Source organism: Salvelinus fontinalis, chromosome 30 (assembly GCF_029448725.1).
Source record: "Salvelinus fontinalis isolate EN_2023a chromosome 30, ASM2944872v1, whole genome shotgun sequence".
NCBI classification, from domain to species: Eukaryota; Metazoa; Chordata; class Actinopteri; order Salmoniformes; family Salmonidae; genus Salvelinus; species Salvelinus fontinalis.
Genome location: NC_074694.1, coordinates 40,026,188 through 40,051,620, shown reverse-complemented (window position 1 = coordinate 40,051,620; position 25,433 = coordinate 40,026,188). Strand labels below are relative to the sequence as shown.

General features: G+C 43.5%; 1 protein-coding gene across 1 annotated transcript in view; it reads left to right on the top strand.

Annotated features, from left to right (window-relative positions):
* The window catches only part of LOC129829209 (formin-like protein 1), a 65,809-nt gene that overhangs the window by 36,384 nt on the left and 3,992 nt on the right, over nucleotides 1–25,433 (top strand). Inside the window, exons 7-21 of the mRNA XM_055890866.1 lie at nucleotides 1,627–1,735; nucleotides 2,055–2,131; nucleotides 2,538–2,631; nucleotides 4,376–4,450; nucleotides 4,648–4,758; nucleotides 6,451–6,600; nucleotides 6,774–6,875; nucleotides 6,998–7,250; nucleotides 21,680–21,904; nucleotides 22,051–22,175; nucleotides 22,501–22,703; nucleotides 23,092–23,326; nucleotides 23,453–23,521; nucleotides 23,642–23,722; nucleotides 25,048–25,341. Of these exons, the coding sequence (XP_055746841.1) occupies nucleotides 1,627–1,735; nucleotides 2,055–2,131; nucleotides 2,538–2,631; nucleotides 4,376–4,450; nucleotides 4,648–4,758; nucleotides 6,451–6,600; nucleotides 6,774–6,875; nucleotides 6,998–7,250; nucleotides 21,680–21,904; nucleotides 22,051–22,175; nucleotides 22,501–22,703; nucleotides 23,092–23,326; nucleotides 23,453–23,521; nucleotides 23,642–23,722; nucleotides 25,048–25,341 (2,203 nt within the window). The remainder of the gene's footprint in view (nucleotides 1–1,626; nucleotides 1,736–2,054; nucleotides 2,132–2,537; nucleotides 2,632–4,375; nucleotides 4,451–4,647; nucleotides 4,759–6,450; nucleotides 6,601–6,773; nucleotides 6,876–6,997; nucleotides 7,251–21,679; nucleotides 21,905–22,050; nucleotides 22,176–22,500; nucleotides 22,704–23,091; nucleotides 23,327–23,452; nucleotides 23,522–23,641; nucleotides 23,723–25,047; nucleotides 25,342–25,433) is intronic.

Sequence of the window (25,433 nt, the reverse complement as noted above, 5' to 3'; positions counted from 1 at the left end):
GTGAGTGTTACCAGGAATTGGTGAGAAGAATGGACATGAGCTTCTGTCTGTTAGATGGGACTGAGGTTGGACTACACTTGTAGTTCTTGCGTCCTAGATTCATGGGCATTAATTGTGAGGAAAGAACAATGACTCCCACTCCTCTCCACACACATTGTGACATACACACACACCATTTCCCCTGCCATCAAACTAGAGTTGAAAAACAAACAGCCTAACAAATGTCGAAATTCTAATAAGGCCTACCAAATGTCGGAAATTATAAGCAGAAACGTAATATTAACAGTATATTAATTAAAGTACGCTAAATTATTATGGAATTATTATGGTGGATTGAATTTTATAGGTCGCCTACTTTTTGAAGTGATTTTTTTGACAATCAGATATCATCACACAAGACCCATGGTATGAGAAACTGACCCTGTGCAGACCGCAAAAACAACGGTAAACGGAATAAGATGTTTACATGCCACAGTATTCCATCTTACCTCAGCATATCCCAGGATTCTTATCCGGGTTTCTCATAACCGGCATACAAGCTTTTTCAGGTTATTGTAAACGGGATATGATGTTTATATGTGTCAACTCAAAAACAGAATACTTGAGTATCCCGAATAATAACGCGATATTGGTGTGCACGTGAACGTGGTCAGTGTAACAGTCCTTGCCATGGAACAAAGCTTATGCCAAAAGAAAACCTTGGACAATGTTTCTTCTTATGTGACATAAATCCTTTGCACTGTGTTCCGAATTCCTGGAACAGTGTGATCTCAGTTTTGTCTGTTGAAAATGTTCTCAAAATGTCTTAGAACGTTTTTGATTGGTCATGACATTATGAGAACCTTGGTGCAACTGGTACAGCTGAGACACAGTGAGCACTTACCGTAGATTGACCTGTCCCAAGCTGTCACACACACACATAACCCATGTCAACAGACAGGCGGACGGACACACTCACACACACATTCCACATTCATGTCACGCTAACTGTTTTGTAGGGTGAATGTTGGATGCAGCATGCCTCCAGCTCAACAATATAGTCTGTCTAAATGTAAACATTGTGTCAGTGTGGGCAAAATCTGACTAGGGCCAAACCATCAGACATTTCACCCATCAACAGACATCTTGACGTCCATTTTGGGGCACCGCCTGTCATTGATACTTCCAAGAGGGGTGTGTAAGAACCGCGTCTCGTTCATCGCCCCTCCTCTCTCTCATGCTGAATTGTCTCTCTCTCTAACATTTCTCTGTCCCTCTCTCACTCTTACTAACTCGGATGTCATTTTGAAGGGACTATTAACATGCCCACCGCCACTCTGCCTCTCGTTGTGGTGTTGAGAATGGGAATAAAGACACATTTCTTAGTTCATCGTTAACAAGAATGACTCTAGCCCTGAAAATGTAGGCGAGCGAGTAATTCTTATCTGTGAACAATTTTGAAGTGTGTAGACATTAGAAACACAGAGAGTTTACATTGTGTAGTTATTTAAACATACCCGCAAGGGCTTTGAATGACAATGTGTTACTGCGGCTTTGGTGTTATGTAATAACCCCACATTTGCACAATGCATAGCGCTATGCATTAGTAATAACATGTTAATAACAGCTACGTTTCTCACCTGGCAGATTCAACTCTATTCACAACAGGAAAGCGCTGAGGAAGTCACGCCTTGTCAGTCAGAAAGACGACGTTCACCTCTGCATCATGTGTCTACGTGCCATCATGAACTACCAGGTACATACCTCCCCATGGAAACCTTATTTGACCTTTATTCAACCTATAATATTTTGCCAGGTAGGCCTATTCACCCTTATGTCTACTGTTAGAACAGAGTGACTCAATAGAGTTAGCTAGGAATAACGTTTATTTTAGCCTCACGGTTTGTGGTTTTTCACACCGTAACTTGATGCCTCCCTCCTGTGCTGGAAGACAGTGTCCATTGAAAAAGCGACAGTTGACAGGCTTCGTGTCAGTAGGAATCAAGTCTACACTGCAGTATATGTCATATGACTGACAGTGGTGATGACGGACAACTGTGTGTATGTGTGTTTAGTCTGGGTTTAACCCGGTGATGACCCACCCATGCTGTGTGAACGAGATCACGCTCAGCCTCAACAACAGGAACCCCAGGTGAGGACCAGTATTATTAGTGTGTGTGTGTGTGTGTGTGTGTGTGTGTGTGTGTGTGTGTGTGTGTGTGTGTGTATGTGCGTGTGTTTTTAGTTTTACTATCTTTGTGGAGACCAGAAGTGGGGACATTTCGCCAGTCCACAGATGGAAAAAGGCTACGTTAGTGTTAGGGGTTAGGTTTAGTGTTAGGGTTACAATAAGGTTAGGGTTAGGGTTTAGAGTAAGGAGTTAGGGTTATGGGTTTGGGGTTAAGGTTAGGTTAAGGCTTAGGGCTGTGGAAAATAGGATTTTGAATGGGAACCAATTGTTTGGCCCAAACAAGGATAGTAAAACAAACGTGCGTGTGTGCATGCGTACGTGTTTGTGTGTGTATGAGGGTATTATAATGGGCACTTTTACCCATCAGGACCAAGGCCCTGGTGCTGGAGCTGCTGGCTGCCGTGTGTCTAGTGAGGGGGGGTCATGACATCATCCTCTCCGCCTTCGACAACTTCAAAGAGGTTAGAGGGGTATCCAAGACGACAGTCTCTTCGCCAACAAGTCCTGTCAAGGCCTTACACCCTTCTCTCGATATCATGTTACATGTCATAGAGGCTCCCAGTTTCCCAAATCTCCCATTGACGTCAGTGCACAATTTACGCAAAGCTTACATTAGTTACATGCAGAGATCTCTCAAAAAATGAGGATGTGGCCATCAGTCGTCTGCATGCTTTCCTTGACTCACACTAGCAGTCAACCTCTCAACCCCCATCCAAAGACATCCTGTCTCAGTTTGAAACCCCACCACCCCCTTCACACATCGAACCCCATGGCAGCTGGCGGGGCAGTTGTCCCCTATAAGCAGACACAAAGTAAGGAAGGGGCGGGGGGGTTGGGAGCACAAACATTCGTAACATTTGTTGGCAACGTGACAGTTGAACCTTCCTGTGGCCCTTTCATCACTGTCTGTCAAGGGAGCAACTGTTGCCAACAGAAAAAGACCTCCATGAATAGAGTTACCCAGACATTGTGATGTAGACCTGGGTATCATTAGCAATGGGCAAGGCCGGGGAAGCTAGATCTTCGTACTTGAGGCCCCACTGCAACCTCGGGATAGTTGCCCCTAAGCACTGATCTGTGGTCAGTTTTGTCTCTGAAGTCCTGATTGGCATAAGTAGGAATGGGGTGAGTGAAGCTGATCCTAGACCAGTAGTTATGTGAAACCTCTCCCTAGTGCGGATAATTACATGGACATTGGCCAGAGCAGACAACTCTCTATCAAAAGGTCTCACATTCACTCGTTTCCTATGACGTATGTCTGGTGGCTTGAGGAAGTATCAGAACACATGATATATCAGTGTTGGTTACTTACAGTCCGCATTTTTAAAGACCTATAATATGACACTCGGAGATAGGCATCGGTTAAACAACACACACAAAGTTGTGAAATATTTAAAGAGGGATTGAGTTTTTCTACCCTCGTTCAAATCAGCTCGATAAAAGTCATCAATAATTGCGGGTATCCAGAGCTCTCGCCTTCTCATATCCAATCACACACATTGTTTAAGCAATACCTTAGAGTAGTATCCTGGTATCAGTTACAGAGCTGGCATCAAAAGTGGCACGGTGAGTGGTCCTTGTTTTGGTACAGCGCAGAGAGACTGTGTGGGTGAGAGACTAATGGAGGGAGAGAGCGAGAGGTGATAGATAGCACATTGTAGAGGAGTGGAGGAGCGGAGGCGGGAATGCGGCGGGCCAGGCTGGCTCCTGTTGCCCACAGTGGCAGAGCGTGGGCATTGTTGGGGTACAGGCTGGCAGGTTGAAGTGCAGGCCTGCATTATTTAGTGGACATGAGCGGGTAGGGGGGAGGCGGCGTTAGTCCTTAAAGACATATCACACATGTTCAAAGGGTGCCGATAATGGATATCACACAATAGAGTTGTCCAACTGATATATTTCAGTTTCAAACACATACATACTTACTCCTAGAGTGCAGAGTGTTCTGAACCCACTTTTGTATGTATGAGTAATGCTGATGTTTTATCTTCCATTATTAAAGTGAGTTTACTTCTATTATTGAAGTCATTTGCGATGGCCTAGGGGTAGAGAGAGAGTGGGAGAGAACAAGTGAAAGATAGACTGCATGGGGTAAAGGTGGCTGTATTTAAGGATACCCCCCCCATGTGCATATTTGTGGTGCTGCAGTGCAGAAATGATGTGCCCAATCGAAAAACCTTTTCGCCTTCCATCTATGTCGTTCATAAGGTATGTGGAGAGAAGAGCCGCTTTGAGAAGCTCATGGAGTATTTCTGCAATGAGGAAAGCAACATTGACTTTATGGTGAGTCTGACTCCAAAGTGCGCAATTCGTGTTCATTATTTCCATCTCCATCTGTACACAGAAGAGATATTGCTCAGACTTGATAATCAAGTTATAGTAGATGTCAACTCGACTCCATTGATGTAAACCATTGAAATTACGCAAGCATAGTTTTCCCACGGTGTACCATGCCATCTCCTACTGTTTATGTCCACCAGGTGGCGTGCATGCAGTTCATCAACATTGTGGTCCACTCAGTGGAGAACATGAACTTTAGGGTCCATCTGCAGTATGAGTTTACCCACCATGGCCTGGATGACTATCTAGAGGTGAGTGATACAGAATCACAGAGAGGTTGCCCCTAACCACTGACACGTGGTCAGATATTTTCAGAAAATATCAAAATATACCCCCAGTTTTTTAAAGAATATGACTTATAATACCTTATGAGATTACATTAGTACAGCTGTCTTTCCTTATCACTACCAAAATCCTAAGGACGCATAATTCCAATAAGTATGTTTTTGTTGTCATAGGACACTTCATTTGAAGGTAAACCAATTATGCATGTGTGGGCACATCATTAAATAGAACAATAGTAATGTATCTCTATGTTTGTCTATATATATACAGTGCATTCGGAAAGTATTCAGACCCCTTCACTTTTTCCACATTTTGTTACGTTACAGCCTTATTCTAAAATGGATTAAATAAATACAAATCCTCATCAATCTACACACAATACCCCATAATGACAAAGCTGTAACAGGTTTTTAGAAATGTTTGCATATGTATTAAATATATAAAAAAACTGAAATACCTTATTTACATAAGTATTCAGACCATTCAGACCCTTTGCTATGAGACTCAAAATTGAGCTCAGGTGCGTCCTGTTTCCACTGATCATCCTTGAGATGTTTCTAAAACTTGATTAGAGTCCACCTGTGGTAAATTCAATTGATTGGAAATTATTTGGTAAAGCACACACCTGTCTATGTACGGTCCCACAGTTGACAGTGCATGTCAGAGCAAAAACCAAGCCATGAGGTGGAAGGAATTGTCCGTAGAGCTCCAAGACAGGATTGTGTCGAGGCACAGGTCTAGGGAAGTGTACTCAAAAATGTCTGCAGCACTGAAGGTCCCCAAGTACACAGTGACCTCCACCATTCTTAAATGGAAGACATTTGGAACCACCAAGACTCTTCATTAAGCTAGCCGCCTGGCTAAACTGAGCAATCGGGGGAGAAGGGCCTTGGTCAGGGAGGTGACCAATAAACCAATGGTCACTCTGACAGAGCTCCAGATTTCTTCTGTGGAGATGGGAGAACTTTCCAGAAGGACAACCATCACTGCAACGCTCCACCAATCAGGCCTTTATGGTAGAGTGGCCAGACGGAAACCACTCCTCAGTAAGGCACATGACAGCCCACTTGGAGTTTGCCAAAAGGCACCTAAAGGACTCAGACCATGAGAAACAAGATTATCTGGTATTATGAACAACGTACAGAGCGATCCTTTATGAAAACCTGCTCCAGAGTGCTCAGGACCTCAGACTGGGGCAAAGATTCACCTTCCAACAGGACAACGACCCTAAGCACACAGCCAAGACAATGCAGGAGTGGCTTTGGGACAAGTCTCTGAATGTTCTTGAGTGGCCCAGGCAGAGCCTTGATTTCAACCCGATCGAACATCTTTGGAGAGAACTGAAAATAGCTGTGCAGCAACGCTCCCCGTCCAACCTGATAGAGCTTGAGAGGATCTGCAGAGAAGAATGGGAGAAACTCCCCAAATACAGGTGTGCCAAGCTTGTAGCGTCAAAGCCAAGAAGACTCGAGGCTGTAATCGCATCAACAAAATACTGAGTAAAGGGTCTGAATACTTACGTAAATGTGATATTTCCGTTTTTTATTTATTCAAATTGAGAACAAGGCTGTAACGTGACAACATTTTGAAAAAGTGAAGGGGTCTAAATACTTTCCGAATGCACTATATGTGTGTGTGTGCCCCTCTGGCATGTACAGAGGTTAAAGTTCACGGAGAGTGACCGGCTGCTGGTGCAGATCCAGGCCTACCTAGACAACGTGTTTGATGTGGGTGCTCTGCTGGAGGATGCAGAGACCAAGAACGCCCTGTTGGAACACATGGAGGAGCTGCAGGAGCACAATGCACAGGTGACCATAACATAAAAGAACACACTATGTAACCTTTATTCTGCTGTGTTGCACCTGGGTGAACTTGACGCTTTGCTTGTACACACGTTGAAGGTTTAAGTAAGTAAAAGTGCTGTGCGTTTCTACATGTGTCTGTATGACTATATAAGTGTGTGTATATGTGCGTGTTATAGATAAGCAGCAGACTGGAAGAGAGTGAGAGGGAGGCGTTGGAGAAAGTGTCTGAGCTGGAGAAACAACTCATCCAGACCACCAAAGAGGTGGAGCTCCTAAAGGTAGTCCTATCATCTAACTACAGTCCATTTCATTCACAAAGAAGACTTGCGTTAGATCCTGAGCTAATGCCTAGGCTATAGCTCAGAGGGCTAACACACAGACATGTTTGTCTGTGTAACAGGAGAGTCTGCGTGAGTCCTGTGCCCAGGTGACCATTCTACAACAGCGGGAGATAGAGAGAGAGATAGAACGAGATAGGGAAAAAGAGCGGGCGAGGGATAGAGATCGTTCGGCTCAGGCCTTAGTGGAGCTGGAGGAGAAAGTTCAGGGGCTTGTGTGCCAGGGGCTGATTCGAATGGAGCGCACGTCCTCGGGACACCTGGACCTCCATGTGGTCCCTGTCATCCCTCCTGTTTCCATCCCTGCAAAAACAGGTGAGCTACAAGCCACACACATGGGCTCAGAAACCATGTCAGTAATCAAGAGTTTCATTGCAAAACGCTAGATATCCATTATCTGAAATGTTGGTAAATGAGCTTGTATTGTTTAAAGAAATTATGAAAGAGATTGGTATGTTTTTTCACTATCTAGTCATGGCATGGGGTTGTTTAATGGCAGACAGGTATTTGTTAAAATTTATTACTGGTTTATTTTCAGAGACAAATTATCATGTTATCAATGCTATGTACCAGGCTCACTCTCAGAAAAATAAGTAGTACTGCTAGGTTTTTCACAGTAAAATGTAGCAAATAAGTACATTCTTAGATATATATATATATATATATATATATATATATATATATATATATATATATATATATTTAAATACAGTAATATAATATATATATATTTAAATACAGTAATATGATATATATATATATATATATATATATATATATTTAAATACAGTAATATGAGATATGTATGTATTTAAATACAGTAATATGATATATATATATATTTAAATACAGTAATATGAGATATATATATATATATTTAAATACAGTAATATAATATATTTATATATTTAAATACAGTAATATGAGATATGTATGTAAAAATGTACATTTTACATTTTAGTCATTCAGCAGAATATCTGATCTAAGGCGATTTAAAGGTCCAATGCAGCCGTTTTTATCTCAATATCAAATCATTTCTTGGTAACAATTAAGTACATTACTGTGATTGTTTTAAATTAAAATGGTCAAAAAATAAAGGAAAATAGCAATTTCTCAAGCAATAATTTGCTAGGACTGTCTGGGAGTAGAGTGGGGAGGGCAAAACAGAAAACTAGCTATTATTGAGGTTTGGAAAATATATCTTTTTTTAAATCTACACACAAAACCCCATAATGACGAAGTGAAAATGTTTGCACATTTATTGAAACTGAAATACATAAATATCTCATTTACATAAGTATTCACACACCTGAGTCAATACTTTGTAGAAGCCCAGCTGTGAGTCTTTCTGGGTCTCTAAGACCTTTCCACACCTGGATTGTGCAACATTTTCCCATTTATTCTAAAAAATTATTCAAGCTCTGTCAAATTGGTTGTTGATCATTGCTAGACAACCATTTTCAGGTCTTGCCATAGATTCAATTCAAATTCAAGTCAAAACTGTAACTCAACCACTCAGGAACATGCACTGTCTTCTTGGTAAGCAACTTCAGTGTAGCTATGGCCTTGTGTTTTGTTATTTTCCTTCTGAAAGGTGAATTAATTTCCCAGTGTCTGGTGGAAAGCAGATTGAACCAGGTTTTCCTCTAGGATTTTGCCTGTGCTTAGCTCCATTCCATTTCTTTTTTTTCATCCTGAAAAACTCCCCAGTCCTTAACAATTACAAACATACCCATAACATAATGTAGCCACCACTATGCTTGAAAATATGGAGAGTGGTACTCGGTAATGTGTTGTCTTGGATTTTCCCCAAAGATACTGTAACACTTTGTAGTCAGGACAACAAGTTAGTTTCTTAGCCACGTTTTTTTGCAGTACTACTTTAGTGCCTTGTTGCAAACAGGATGCATGTTTTGGAATATTTGGATTCTGTGCCGCCTTCCTTCATTTCACTCTGCCAATTAGGTTAGTATTGTGGAGTCACTACAATGTTGTTGATCCATCCTCAGTTTTCCACTATCACAGCCATTAACCTCTCTAGGGCACGTGAGACAGTAGAGTCCCACCTCTTCAACAGCCAGTGAAACTGCAGGGCGCAAAATTCAAAACAACAGAAATCCCATAATTAAAATTCCTCAAACATACATGTATTTTACACAGTTTTAAAGATACACTTGTTGTAAATCCAGCCACAGTGTCCGATTTCAAAAAGGCTTTACGGCAAAAGCAAACCAAACGATTAATTTAGGTGAGTGCCTATTCACAGAATAACACAGCCATTTTTCCAGCCAAAGAGAGGATTCACAAAAAGCAGAAATATAGATAAAATTAATCACTAACCTTTGATGATCTTCATCAGATGACACTCATAGGACTTCATGTTACACAATACATGTATGTTTTATTCAGTAAAGTTCATATTTTTATCCAAAATTCAGAGTTTACATTGGCACCTTACGTTTAGAAGTCACAAAACATCCTTTGATTTTGCAGAGCCACATCAATATTTATTTAAATGTTTTATTTATTTTAAATTTGACCCCCTTTCCCCCCCAATTTCGTAGTATCCAATTGTTAGTAGTTACTATCTTGTCTCATCGCTACAACTCCCGTACGGGCTCAGGAGAGACGAAGGTCGAAAGCCATGCGTCCTCCGAAACACAACCCAACCAAGCCACACTGCTTCTTAACACAGCGCGCATCCAACCCGGAAGCCAGCCGCACCAATGTGTCGGAGGAAACACCGTGCACCTGGCGACCTGGTTAGCGTGCACTGCGCCCGGCCCGCCACAGGAGTCGCTAGTGCATGATGAGACAAGGATATCCCTACCGGCCAAACCCTCCCTAACCCGGACGACGCTAGACCAATTGTCCGTCACCCCATGGACCTCCCGGCCGCAGCCGGCTGCGACAGAGCCTGGGCTCGAACCCAGAGTCTCTGGTGGCACAGCCCTAGACCACTGCGCCACCCGGGAGGCCCCCAGAGAGCCACATCAATTTACAGGAACACTCATAATAAACATTGCTAAAAGATACAACTGTTATGCATGGAATTTTGGATGCACTTCTCTTTAATGCAACCGCTGTGTCAGATTTCAAAAAAGCTTTACGAAAAAAGCAAACCATGCAATAATCTGAGTCGGCGCTCAGAGCCCAATCAAGACACAAATATAGCCGCCATATTATGCAGTCAACAGAAGTCAGAAGTAACATTATAAACATTAACTTACCTTTGATGATCTTCATCAGAATGCACTCCCAGGAATCCCAGTTCCACAATAAATGTTTGTTTTGTTCGATAATGTCCATCATTTATGTCCAAATTCCTCGTTGTTCTAGCGTTCAGTACACTTTCCAAACTCACGACGCGCGGGCACGTCCAGCGGAAAGTACGAACGAAAAGTTTAAAAAGTTATATTACAGTCCGTAAAAACATGACAAACGAAGTATTGAATCAATCTTTAGGATGTTTTTAACATAATTCTTCAATAATGTTCCTACCGGAGTATTCCTGTGTCTTCAGAATTGCAATGGAACAGAGCTCGCTCTCATGTGAACGCGCATGGTCAGAGCATGGTCACCTCATGGCAGACCTGACTCATTCCTCTCTGCTTCGGCCCCACTAAACAGTAAAATCAGACAAGGTTCTAACCACTGTTGACATCTAGTGGAAGCCTTAGGAAGTGCAACATTACCAATATCCCACTATCTTCAATAGGAGCTGAGTTGAAAATCGACCAACCTCAGATTTCCCACTTCCTGGTTGGATTTTTTCTCAGGTTTTTGCCTGCCTGATGAGTTCTGTTATACTCACAGACATCATTCAAACAGTTTTAGAAAATTCAGAGTGTTTTCTATCCACATCTACTAATAATATGCATATTCTAGCTTTTATGGCTTTGTAGCAGGCCGTTTACTCTGGGCATGCTTTTCATCCGGACGTGAAAATACTGCCCCCTACCCCAAAGAAGTTTTAAACACTGTAACTGTTTTAAAGTCACACACCATTGTCCTCATGGTGAAATCCCTGAGAGATTTCCTTCCTCTCTGGCAACTGCGTTAGGAAGGATGCCTGTATCTTTGTAATGACTGTGCGTATTGATACACCATCCAAAGTGTAATAAATAACTTCACCATGCTCAAAGGGATATTCAATGGCTGCTTTTTGAATTGTACTGTACCAAAGGGGTTGAATACTTATTGTCACAAGACATTTCAGCTTTTCATTTTTTATTAATTTGTAGAAATGTCTGAAAACAAAATTCCACTTCTACATTAAAACTTCTTCAGGGCAGGGGGCAGCATTTTCACTTTTGGATAAATAGCATGCCAAAATTCAACTGCCTGCTACTCATCCCCATAATATAAGATATGCATATTGTTAGTAGCTTTGGATAGAAAACACTCTGTAGTTTCTAAAACTGGTTGGATCATGTCTGTGAGAATAACAGAACTTATGTAGCAGGCAAAACCCAGAGGACAAACCATTCAGAATTTTAATTTTTTTGATGTCACTGTCTTTTCAATGAGTTTTCTTAGAGACACCAGATTTCTAAGGGACTTGCTTGCAGTTCCTACCGCTTCCACTGGATGCCACCAGTCCTTGGAAATCGGTTGAGGTTACTCCTTTGTGTACTGAAGAAGTAGGGCTATTGTAAATGAGGGTCAAATGAAGTAAATTGTTTGAGAGAGGCACATTACGAAAAAAGTTGCGTCAGTTTGTTTTCTTTTTGTATTGAACACAGATCATCCTGTCTTCAAATTGATCGATTATTAACGTTTACAAATACCTAACGTTGTATTACAAAAGTAGTTTGAAATGTTTTGGTAAAGTTTACATGTAACTTTTGATATATTTTGTAGTGACGTTGCGAAAGTTGGAAGCTGTGTTTTTCTGGATGAAACAGTCCAAATAAATGGACATTTTGGATATATATCGACCGAATTAATCGAACAAAAGGACCACTTGTGATGTTTATGGGACATATTGGAGTGCCAACAAAAGAATTTCGTCAAAGGTAAGGCATGATTTATATTTTATTTCTGCGTTTTGTGTCGTGCCTGCAGTGTTGGAATATGCTACTCTCTTTGTTTACTGTTGTGCTATCATCAGATAGAAGCATCTTATGCTTTCGCCGAAAAGCCTTTTTGAAATCTGACGTTGGCTGGATTCACAACGAGTGTAGCTTTAATTTGGTATCTTACATGTGTGATTTAATGAAAGTTAGATTTTTATATCATTTTATTTGAATATGGCGCATTTTCCCTGGCTATTGGCCAGGTGGGACGATTGCGTCCCACCTGCCCCAGAGAGGTTTTAAAGGGTGTTGTGAGTAGGCCAGTGACCCCAAAATATCTGAATTTAATACATTTTAAATTCAGGCTGTAACATAACAAAATGTGGGAAAAGTAAAGGGGTGTGAATGCTTTCTGAAGGCATTGTAATTTATGTCACCAGGTAGGCCTAAACTCCATCCCACCAAAACAGGCTGTAATTTCAGTGGTCTTTTCAAACCACTCTTACTCTAAAAGGGCATTATTATAATTTTCACAATTTCACACTATTATTCCGACCTCATAGTATGGAATATACAGGTAACTGACAAAATAAAGGAAACATAAACACCAACATAAAGTTTCTTAATATGGTGTAATGGCCAGAACAGCTTCAATGCACCTTGGCATACATTCTACAAGTGTCTGGAACTCTATTGGAGGGATGTGACACCATTCTTCCATGAGACATTTCGTCATTTGGTGTTTTGTTGATGGTGGTGGAAAACGCTGTCTCAGGCGTTGGTCCAGAATACCCATAAGTGTTCTATTTGGTTGAGATCTGGTGACTGTGTAATATATGGCGCTATACACCTTTAATGATGAGTTGCTCCACCTCAAGAATTCAATTTGGAGAAAAGCTCAGCACACGCATACTCAGGCTGACTGGCTCTCATTCAAGCAAATGAGAAATAACCGCACTCAGGCTATCCGGAACTCAGCCAAAGTTAGTTATTTTAAGGAGCAGTTCTCTCTAAGTGGGTCTAACTCCAAGAAGTTCTGGGAAATGATTAAAGACCTGGAGAATAAGCCCTTCTCCTCACAGCTGCCCATGTCCCTTAATGTTGATGATGTGGCTGTTAATGACTAGGAGCACATGTCTAAGCTCTTTAATCACCACTTCATTAAGTCAGGATTCCTATTCGACTCAGCCATGCCTCATTGCCCGTCCAACATTTCCTCATCTCCCACGCCTTCTAATGAGACTACCACCGATGCTCCTCCCTCTTTTCCCCCTGCCCCTTCTAATAAGTTTCTCCCTATAGACAGTCACTGAGTCTGAGGTGCTAAAGGAGCTCCTTACACTTTACCCCCCAAAAAACATCTGGGTCAGATGGTTGAGATCCTTTCTGCTTTAAAGTTGCAGCCCCTATCATCGCCAAGCCGATCTCTGACCTTTTTAACCTGTGTCTTCTCTCTGGGGAGCTTCCCATTGCTTGGAAGGCAGCCACGGTGCGTCCCGCCAATCTCTGACCATTTTTATCTGTGTCTTCTCTCTGGGGAGCTTCCCATTGCTTGGAAGGCAGCCACAGTGCGTCCTTCATTTAAAGGGGGAGATCAAGCTGATCCTAACTGTTATAGGCCTATTTCGATTTTGTCTTGTTTATCAAAAGTATTGGAAAAACTTGTCAATAATCAACTGACTGGCTTTCTTGATGTCTATTGTATGCAATCTGGTTTCTGCTCAGGTTATGGATGTGTCACTGCGACGTTAAAGGTCCTAAATGATGTCACAATTGCCCTTGATTCAAAGCAATGTTGTGCTGCTATTTTTATTGACATGGCCAAAGCTTTTGATACGGTAGACCATACCATTCTTGTGGGTCGTCTAAGGAGTATTGGTGTCTCTGAAGGGTCTTTGGCCTGGTTTGCTAACTACCTCTCTCAAAGAGTGCAGTGTATGAAGTGCAGTGTGCCTGTCACAAGGGAGTACCCCAACGCTCGATCCTAGGCCCCACGCTCTTTTCAATTTACATCAACAACATAGCTCAGGCAGTAGGAAGCTCTTTCATCCATGTATATGTAGATGATACTGTCTTATACTCAGCTGGCCCCTCCCTGGATTTTGTGTTAAACGCTCTACAACAAAGCTTTCTTGGTGTCCAACCAGCTTTCTCTGCCCTTAACCTTGTTCTGAACACCTCCAAAACAAAGGTAATGTGGTTCGGTAAGAAGAATACCCCTCTCCCAACCGGTGTGATTACTACCTCTGAGGGTTTAGAGCTAGAGCTACTACTGCATTACTCCTCTGTAAACTGGTCATCTCTGTATATCCGTCTCAAGACCCACAGGTTGATGCCTATTTATAAAAACCCTGTTAGGCCTCACTCCCCCCTATCTGAGATACCTACTGCAGCCCTTATCCTCCGCATACAACGCCCGTTCTGCCGGTCACATTCTGTTAAAGGTCCCCAAAGCACACACATCCCTGAGTCGCTCCTCTTTTCAGTTCGCTGCAGCTAGCGACTGGAATGAGCTGCAAAAAACATCTCTTCATTCAAAGACTCAATCATGGACATTCTTACTGACAGTTGTGGCTGCTTTGCATGACGTATTGTTGTCTTTACCTTCTTGCCTTTGTGATGTTGTCTGTGCCCAATAATGTTTGTTACATGTTTTGTGCTGCTACCATGTTGTACTGCTGCCATGTTGTTGTCGTGTTGCGTTGCTACCATGCTGTGTTGTCATGTGTTGCTGCCATGCTATGTTGTTGTCTTAGGTCTCTCTTTATGTAGTGTTGTGGTGTCTCTCACAAATGTGTGTTTTGTCCTATATTTCTTTATTTTTAATCCCAGCCCCTGTCCCCGCAGGAGGCCTTTTGCATTTTGGTAGACAGTCATTGTAAATAACAATTTGTTCTTAACTAACTTGCATAGTTAAATAAAAGTTAAAAAAAATAATGATAGGCCATAACTCTCTTGTGTTTAACAGCCAATCAGTATCACTCTTGAGGTTGAAGGTCAAGGGGATATGTAAATGAGCTGTCTTGCAGTTTGATGTGTGCCTGCATGCACAGAGTTAGTTCTTACCATGCTTCAGGTATAAAGGTAAAAGTTATAGTACTTCCGTCTCCATTGTCAATGTAATTATCGTGCCATCTAGAGCACGATGTGGTGTCAGGAGTGGCAGAAGATCAAACTGCATTAGTGAGAATGATGACTTCACCAGCAGACTAAAATGAGTGGCTAGTTAGCAGGCTAACGTGAGTGAAACAACATAACGTTACTTTGATATTGTTAGCTATCAAGTTTGAGATTAGTAGCAATGCAGTCAATTACACCACCATATCCGTTGTTGTTGACTGGAAACCTCGCAGAAAACTGGCAGAAATGGGAACAAATACTGAACTTGTACTACTTACATTTACATTTACATTTAAGTCATTTAGCAGACGCTCTTATCCAGAGCGACTTACAAATTGGTGCATTCACCTAATGACATCCAGTGGAACAGCCACTTTACAATAGTGCATCTAAATCTTTTAAGGGGGGGGGGGGGGGGCAGAAGGATTGCTTTATCCTATCCTAGGTATTCCTTGAAGAGGTGGGGTTTCAGGTGTCTCCGGAAGGTGGTGATTGACTCCGCTGTCCTGGCGTCGTGAGGGAGTTTGTTCCACCATTGGGGTGCCAGAGCAGCGAACAGTTTTGACTGGGCTGAGCGGGAACTGTACTTCCTCAGTGGTAGGGAGGCGAGCAGGCCAGAGGTGGATGAACGCAGTGCCCTTGTTTGGGTGTAGGGCCTGATCAGAGCCTGAAGGTACTGAGGTGCCGTTCCCCTCACAGCTCCGTAGGCAAGCACCATGGTCTTGGTCTTAGCCAGTGGTCTAACTGACAAGCCAGAGGCTAGGACAATAGCAGTTTTGCTACACTGCATCGGCGAAGACGCGCTGGAGATATACTATAAGATGGAGATCACATATGCTGCCCGGAAAAAAGGAAACTGCCCCAGGTGATGAAAGCGTTTGAAAACTACTCCACCCAGGAATACTGTGTTCCAGAGACATCCGTTTTGGACACAAGTTCAATGAACAGGCAGGTATTGACAAGTGTATAACCAAACTGAGACTGAGTGCTGTGAGTTCAGACACTGAGGATCTAAATGCTAAGGGACAAAATTGTGTTTCAGATAGTGGACTAAGAGAGAAGCTACTCTCCATTTCAGATTTAACCCAAGCTAAGGCCATAGATTTTTGCCGTGCAAAAGAAGTTACATCAGCTCGGGCTAAAGCTATGTCAGCTAGCAGTAGCACAGAACAGTTTGCGCCGTGCTATGGAAAAAAAGGGCTGCCATCTTAAGCAATCACGAGCACAGTCAGAACAAAGGCAGGCCGCGCACTTCACCAGCGAGCAGCAGACAAAGACTTGAGTGTAAAAAAAAAATATGTCAAGAGAAATGACTTAGCAGCAGTGTGTACATCAGGGACAGAAGTTGCTCCTGTTATAACCGAGGTCAAGGAACTAGACATGTTGCTCATAGGTGCAGTGACACAAGCATGCAAAAAAAGATGCTGGCTGGCACACAAACTTCCGTATAGGGGGACAGGCGGTCAACTTTAAGTTAGACACGGGAGCTAAAGCCAATGTGCTTCCACAAGCAATAGGAGACAAATTGCCCAAGCAATTCAAAGTGAAAGAGGCTGAGATTGTACTCATAGCCTATGGAGGCACCCGCATAGCAAGTTCACAAACAAGCCCATCTACAGTTCTGTGTTACAGATGCATCTGACACACCTCTACGAGGCAGAGAGACCTGAGTGCATCTGACACACCACTACGAGGCAGAGAGACCTGAGTGCATCTGACACACCATTACGAGGCAGAGAGAGGCCTGTGTGCATCTGACACACCATTACGAGGCAGAGAGAGGCCTGTGTGCATCTGACACACCACTAATAGGCAGAGAGACCTGAGTGCATCTGACACACCACTACTAGGCAGAGAGAGGCCTGTGTGCATCTGACACACCACTACTAGGCAGAGAGAGGCCTGTGTGCATCTGACACACCACTACTAGGCAGAGAGAGGCCTGTGTGCATCTGACACACCACTACTAGGCAGTGAGAGGCCTGTGTGCATCTGACACACCACTACCGCCATGCTCCAAGGAAGAGCTACTCAAGCACTATGCATCTGGGTTTAAAGGACTCGGTGAGTTTCCAGGCCAGCACCACATCTACATTGATCCAAAAGTCCCCCCTGTTCAATCCCATATGCTGTGCTCGACCGGCTGAAAGAGACATTGGACATTCAAGAGCAGAGGGGTGTGGTCAGCAAAGTAACAAAACCATCAGCGTGGGCGAACAGCCTGGTCATAACACAAAATAAAAATGTCTCAGTGTGTGTTTGGATCCTAAGGACCTTAACAAGCCCATACAGCGCCAACACTTCTCCGTTCCCACCTCAGAGGATGTGCAATACCAACTAGCAGGCAAGAAGAGCTTCACTATCCTAGATGAGGAGGAGGCGTATTGGCAAGAATCAGCTGATCTTTGGACATTCAATACCCCATAGTGGAGGTGCCGGTTTAATCCCTTTTGGCGTAAAAAAGTGCCAGCGAAGGTATTTCAGCAGATTAACTCGGAGAGTTTTGGTGACATCGATGGTGTCTGTGTACTTGCAGATGACCTGACAATTGCAGCAGCCACCGAAGAAGAGCATGACCGCATTCTACAGCAGGTGATGGACAGAGCCATCCGTCTGAATGTGAGGTTCAACGCTGACAAGATACATTACATGGTGAGTGAAGGGAAGTACATGGGGCCCGTCATCAAGGTGACAGCAGTCACACAGATGCCCCCACCAGAAGACAGAAAAGGTCGACGGAGATTACTGGGTATGACACACGTTTCCTAACCCAGTATATCCGAGATGAAGCCACGCTCACTGCACCACTCAGAATGTTCCTTAGGAAGGACATGACATGACATGGCATGGCAGTGGCACCCAGAACAACAAGCAGCACTGGAGAGACTGAAGAAAGCCGTCTCCACGACGCCGCTGCTGAAACTCTTCAATCCACAGGAAGAGATTGAAATACAAGCTGATGCATCCAAAGAGGGACTTGGAGCTGTTCTGATTCAAGGTTAACAGCCTATAGACTTTGCATCCAGAGCTCTGTCTGGGGCAGAACAGAATGATGCCCAGATAGGAAAAGAACTCCTGGTAATCTTGTTTGCACTGAAGACGTTTCACCAGTATGTCTATGGTGTCTGACCACAAACCACTTGAGGCTATAATCACCAAGCCTATTGGAAAGGCACCTGCCAACCCTTTCTTCGAAGGATGCTGCTTCAAATACAGAAAACCTGGGGTGTAGACGATGTGAATGTCGGATAAGACATGTTAATTGCAGACACGCTATCCAGGGCTGTAAACCAGACTGCCACACATGAAGAGTGCGACCTCAGTGACGAGAAAGTAATTTAGGCAGTCTCCACACATCAGCCACTGGAGGGTGCTGTCATGCAGCAGCTGAGAGCAGTCACAGATGCAGACAGTGAGATGTGACTGCCGAGGAACCTACGCAGAGATGGATGGGCCAGACAAGAAGGAAAGTGCACCACTGAAAGCGCAAACCTACTGGCACATCAGAGACTCTCTTTACATTGAAGATGGACTACTCCCGGTAAACAAACGTATTATCATTCTCAAAGACTTTTAGAGCTGAGGTACTTAAGAGGCTCCACATTGCACATCAGGGCATTCAACGCTCCTTAGCGCATGCCAGAGCTCACATTTATTGGCCAGGCCTCGCTGATGATGTCTGAATGATGGTCGAATCGTGCCCTTCCTGTCAAGAAAAACCGCCCAGCAACCAAAAGGAACCACTCCTACCACACACAGTGCCTGACACTCCATGGCAAAAAATTGCCGCTGATATGTTTACGTTCCAAGGACACTCATTGCTTCTGATAGTGGACTACTACTCCAAATAACAAGAGGTGCTGTCGGACAAGACATCAGGTACTGTTCGTAGCAAAGTTCAAAGCTGTGTTTGCTAGACATGGTTGTGCAGCTGAACTGATTGCAGATCATGTACCCTTTACAAGTGCTGAGATGGCTCAGTTTGCAAAAGAGTGGGGTTTCAAAATCACTCATTCTAGTCCAGGGTTTTCCCCAGTCAAACGGAATGGCTGAGAGGACCATTCAGTCAGTGAAAAACGTGCTAAAGGCGGCATCATAGACAGGTGTTGACCCTCTCGCAGCTCTCCCGAACCTGAGAAACAGACCTGTCCCGGGGTCTGCAGTACTCCCCTGCTCAGTTACTCATGGGACATGTCCTACGCTCCAACCTACCTAGAAGTCAAGCTGCCCTTCAGCCAGTGACTCCCAAAAATGTCCAGCGTGGCTTGAAACGCAGACAGCTGCAGCAGAAGACGAGCTACGACAAAACGGCGTCACCGTTTCCTTAGTTTCGGGGGAGGGAGAAAGAGGATGCATGGAGACGGCAAAAGGATGGCAGCCAGTAACAGTGGTGAGAATCAGAGATGAACCGAGATCATGTGATATCATCACACCCGAAGGAGGTCGCTACCGCAGAAACAGAAAGCATCTCAGACCTAGCAGAACAGCCAGGTACAGGGACAATGAAGAAGTCACAATCACTGACTCTGATTCAGACCAGGAGGTCGAACAAAGAGACACAAAGGAACACAGACAGAACATGACAAGTGACAGAGCACCAGAAGCCTCGGTCATAGAGACTCACACCAGTCGGTGCACCGGAACCCTCGGTCATAGAGACTCACACCAGTCAGTGCACCAGAGCAGCCAGGTGTACTAAACTACCAGCGAGGCTACAGGACTATGTGCTTGAGTGAGTCAGATGTAAAACCTGGCATTGTACCGTAATTGCTGGACTATTAAGCGCACCTGAATATAAGCCGCACCCACTGAATAATTTTTTTAAATTTATTTTGTACATAAATAAGCCGCACGTGTCTATAAGCCGCAGGTGCCTACCGGTACATTGAAACAAATGAACTTTACACAGCCTTTAAACGAAACACGGCTTGTAACAAAAATAAATAGGCTTTAACAAAACACGGCTTGTAACAAAAATAAATAGGCTTTAACGAAACAGGCTTGTAACATTTTCTTTTTTTTAAATAGCAGTAAACAATAGCCTACCAAGAAAGTCCTTGGTCACTATCTTCCTCCTGTGCACTGAAACCACTGAAGTCATCTCCTTTGGTGTCGGAGTTGAATAGCCTCAGAATTGCTTCATCCGATGTTGGATCGTTTTCATTGCGCTCTCCTCACTTTCAACCGGAGGCAAACTCATCCAAGCCTCATTTTCTAATTCGGGCCATCTGCTTTTCTTTCCTCTGAAAACTTTTGTTGTCTTTTTGCACTAAGTCAGTTTCTCACGCTGCTGTTTCCAACGTCTTATCATCGACTCATTAAGGCTCCCGTGCAGCAGCACTATTTCCTTTTCCAACAGCCAGATCGATCGCCTTCAAATTGAAAGCTGCATCATATGCATTTCTCCGTGTCTTTGCCATGATGAGGGTGACAAAATGACTACCATAATCAGAATGATGGAAAGTTTGAGCGCGCTCGATTTACGTCACATTATGTGACGGTGCTCAGTTTTTTGGCGGCATGAATTTGTGAAAGCGGGAAAAATCCATAAATTAGCCGTGTCATTGTATAAAGCGCAAGGTTCATAGCGTGGGAAAAAAGTAGCGGCTTATAGTCCGGAAATTACGGTAAGTGGAACTAGACCACCATCTACCATTGACTCGACAGCAGTATTAAAAGGACTATATTCTTGTTTTTTTTAAGTATTGTTAAAAGGTTATGTAAGCTCTAACTAAGAGGGGGGATGTAATATATGGAGTTATACACCTTTTAATGATAGTCCATAACTCTCTTGTGTTTAACAGCCAATCAGTATCACTCTTGAGGTTGACGGTCAAGGGGATATGTAAATGAGCTGTCTTGCAGTTTGATGTGTGCCTGCATGCACAGAGTTAGTTCTTACCATGCTTCAGATATAAAGGTAAAAGTTATAGTACTTCAGTCTCCATTGTCAATTGAATTATACCATGCCATCTAGAGCACGACAGACTGAGACGGCCATGGCATATGGTTTACATTGTTTTCATACTTATCAAACCATTCAGTGACCACTCGTGCCCTGTATGGGGGCATTGTTGTCCTACGGGGGCAGAGCCATGGGAGCCAAAATAATGTCCTGCCCAGTATTTTTATACATGACCCTAAGTATGATGGTATGTCAATTGCTTAATTAAATCATGAACCGCACCTGGGTGGAAGCACCTACTTTCAATATACTTTGTATCTCTCATTTACTCAAGTGTTTCCATTATTTTGTATATAAAACACACTGGAAATCATGTCTTTGACTGCACTCTGCCTATAAGATGGATAGGTTAGACAACCACATTTCACAGTCAAATATACAGGATACGAACATTCCATTCCAGCTAAACAATGAATATATAGCGTTCTCAAGTCTATGAATAAAACATCTGAAAACAGTCATATTTACACACAAATGAAGGTACCCATCAGCAATCATTTCTGATGGAAAAACACAAATGTGAAAAATTGGTAGATATTGTGCTTAGGAAATAAACTCTTTAAATATTAATTTAGTTTGGTTTATGGAATCAAGTTCATCATAAAAAAAATGACATTGTTTCATTTTCCCTGCATCCACAGAACAAATCACGACTGTCGAGGGCCCTCCCACGTCAGTAGTCCCTCCCCCTCCTCCACAATTACCTGGTACAACAGAGGCCACAGCACAAGCCCCTCCTCCTCCCCCTACATGCTCGACTGCACCACCTCCTCCGCCCCCACCTCCTCCAGGGGGCGGTATGCCCCCACCACCTCCGGGCGGTGGAATGCCCCCACCATTTGGGGGTATGCCTGATGGACACACTGGTAAGCTAACACGCGATAGGTCAAGATACTTCTGTCAGTCGTGTTTCTAATGACAAAACTTTCAGTTAATTGGATCCCACTAAACATGGACTGGCCGTTAGAAATGGTTTTACACAATGAAAAAAATGTGTTCCTCTTCTGGACAGGTAACAGAAACAAGAAGCCCATTCAGACTAAGTACCGTATGCCTTCACTCAACTGGCAGGCCCTTAAACCCAACCAGGTGTCTGGAACCGTCTTCAATGAGCTGGATGATGAGCTCGTGTTGGGGGTGAGACCACAGTAGTCTACTAGCTATCTGCTTACAAATCTGTATTCTTGTCCATCTCAACCTGTCCTCGTCTGTACGTGACCGCTGATTCTCTTTCTTCTCCTTCCAGTCTTTCCATCCCTCTTTCTCTGTCTCAGCCGCTCTCTCGTTTCTCTTTCTTCTGTCATCTTGAAATCCTTTGTATTTCTCCCTCTATCTGATCTGTCTCCCGTCATTGGACAACATTTCCTGCTGAATCAACGACTTGTTCAACTGTAAATCGCACAGTTTGGACATTACCAACAGCTCCTGCATTAGTCATCCACCTCTCCACTCCATGTCCTAGGAGCTAAACATGGATGCCTTTGAGGAGCAGTTTAAGACCAAGGCCCAGACTGACCCGGCTGATGTGGGGACCCTGAGAGCGAAGGTGGCCCAGAAGACCCCCGGCAAAGTGTCCCTACTGGAGCCCAACAGAGCCAAGAACCTGGCCATCACCCTGCGCAAGGGAGGCATGGCCGCCTCAGACATCTGTACTTCCATAGAGACGTACGTGTCTGTTATCAAGTTGTTATAAGACAATTATACCACATGTAAATTGTGCGTAAGACTAGAAGTAGAACTACTATATATAGTTGAATGCATTGACTCTAAGTCGCTCTGGATAAGAGCGGTTGGATGACCGAAATGTTAAATGTATACCTTTTTGTAGTGTGACTATGCACAGCCAGAGAGAGGAATGTATAGTTAGCTATGGTTTTACTAAGCATGTGATAGGAACTGATAAACTTATAACCAATGTGAAATGTGTGAAGGATCACTGCACTCATAACTCACTTCTATTGTCAGTTTACAATAATCAAAGTGTATGAACAGCGTAGTAGTTGTACACGTAGTATTAAGTAGTAGTTGTACATAACCCTTGCTCTCTCCACAGGTATAACCAGGAAGCGCTGAGCCTGGACTTCCTGGAGCTACTGGAGCGTTTCATCCCCTCAGAGTACGAAGTCAAGCTCATCCAGAACTACGAGCGAGACGGGAGGCCCCTGGACGAGCTCCCCGAGGAGGACCGCTTTATGGTACGCTTTGGCAAGATACCCCGCCTGCCCCAGCGCATCAGTACGCTCACCTTCATGGGCAACTTCCCAGAGAGCATCCATCTCATCCAGCCGGTCAGTAGAAATAATGTAAACAATGTTAATTCAAGATTGTTTCAATGTTTTATCATCTAGTCAGATGCGCAAAGCTTCCCCAAAATACCAGAAATCCACCGTAATATGTTCCCATCTCTCCAACAGCAACTCAATGCAATCATCGCTGCCTCAATGTCAATCAAGTCCTCTAGCAAGCTGAAGAAGATCCTTGAGGTACTGTTAGGGGACTGCTCTTTTGATACGCTGCATGAATGGTGTGCGGCTATGTTGTTTAGTTTTGTATGATGACACGACATCGGTGTCTAACTTTGGTGCGCCTCTTCTGTTCCTAAGATCATCCTAGCCTTTGGAAACTACATGAACAGCAGTAAGAGAGGCGCAGCCTACGGGTTCCGCCTGCAGAGTCTCGACTTGGTGAGAAAAGACTTCAAACATAAAGCATACTATATTTATCAACCAAATGTTCGAGGCTCATTTTGTGTTCCTTTTCTTACGATGAGACACGTCGGTTTTGTACTCCAACCCTAGTCCGGAAAATTCACTTGGGTTAGCAGAATGTCATTTTAGCACAGCGTCTAATTGATTATCTACGGTAATATGCTCAAATGGGACTCAGAGATCCAGAGATAACCGATTGTGACAGGCCTACTCTGAATTAGCCACAATGACTGAATGAATAGAACACTACATTGGAGCTGTGGAGGATGTCTCGACTCACAATGATTGCTGATGATAATCAATGACAGGCAGAGTTACCCAAACCATCAATTAACGTCAACATGGATTTAATTGGAGACGAGTAACAACTTGATCATCAGGATTGGAGACATTTGCTCTTGATCACGCTGTATTTCTCATTTTGATGGGGTGCTATGTCCCTTGATTATCTGATCTCAGGACTGTATGTGCTATCGCCAACCCCTCTGACTACCACTGTCCTAAAGCGAATACAGATCTGGGATCAGGCTAACCTTTTGAATTTGTATCCTTTTTTATTTATAAAAAAAAAAATGGAACCTTTATTTAACTAGGCAAGTCAGTTCAGAACAAATTCTTATTTTCAATGACGGCCTAGGAACAGTGGGTTGTTCAGGGGCCTCGTTCAGGGGCAGAACGACAGATTTGTACCTTGTCAGCTCAGGGATTCGATCTTGCAACCTTTCGGTTACTAGTCCAACGCCCTAACCGCTAGGCTATCTGCTGCCCCTCCATTGGTTCCCAATAAATATGGCTCAAAAACGTGATTTTCCTGTGTCTTATATATATTTCCACACTATGAGGTTGGAATAATACTGTGAAGTTGGGAAAATGATTATAATACCCTTTAAGTTTAAGAGCTGTTTGAAAAGAGCACCTGAAATTTCAGCCTGTTTCGGTGGGATGGAGTTTTGGCCTGCCTGGTGATGTCACTCTCTGCCAATAGCAGCTAGTTTTCAGCCCCCCCCCCCCCCCCCCCCCCAGACCACTCCCAGACAGTCCTAACTAAATTCTTGCTTGAGAAATTGCTCTTTGCTAAGAAGCTATTTTTGTTTCTTTTTGACCATTTTAATTGAAGACAAGCATAGTAAGGTATTTAACTGTTACCCAGAAATGATTTGATATTTATATGAAAACAGCTGCATTTGACCTTCAAAGTTTTGGCAACATGGTACCTTCTTGGTTATTAGGTTTACCCATGAAATAGTCTGGAGCATATACTGAGTAGCGTGTGCAACTTGCTTTCTTTCTATTCAATCTAGCTGTTAGACACCAAGTCCACAGACCGGAGACAGACTCTGCTTCACTTCATAGTGAACATCATCCAGGAGAAATACCCCGAGCTCCAAGCCTTCCACGGCGAGCTGTACTTCTTGGACAAGGCTGCTCTCGTGTCCCTGGACAGCATTCTACAGGACCTGCGTGCCCTGCAGAGGGGCATGCAGGTGACCCGGAAGGAGTTTGCCATACACGAAGACAACTCTGTGTTGCAGGAGTTCCTCACCAGCAACAATGACCTGCTGGACTCTGTAGTAGGAGATGGCAAGACAGCCCAGGTCAAATCTCCCTACTAAATATAAATATATATCAAAAATTGACAGTGTGGCAAAATGTACAGCCTAATATATCAATCAAATGTATTTATAAA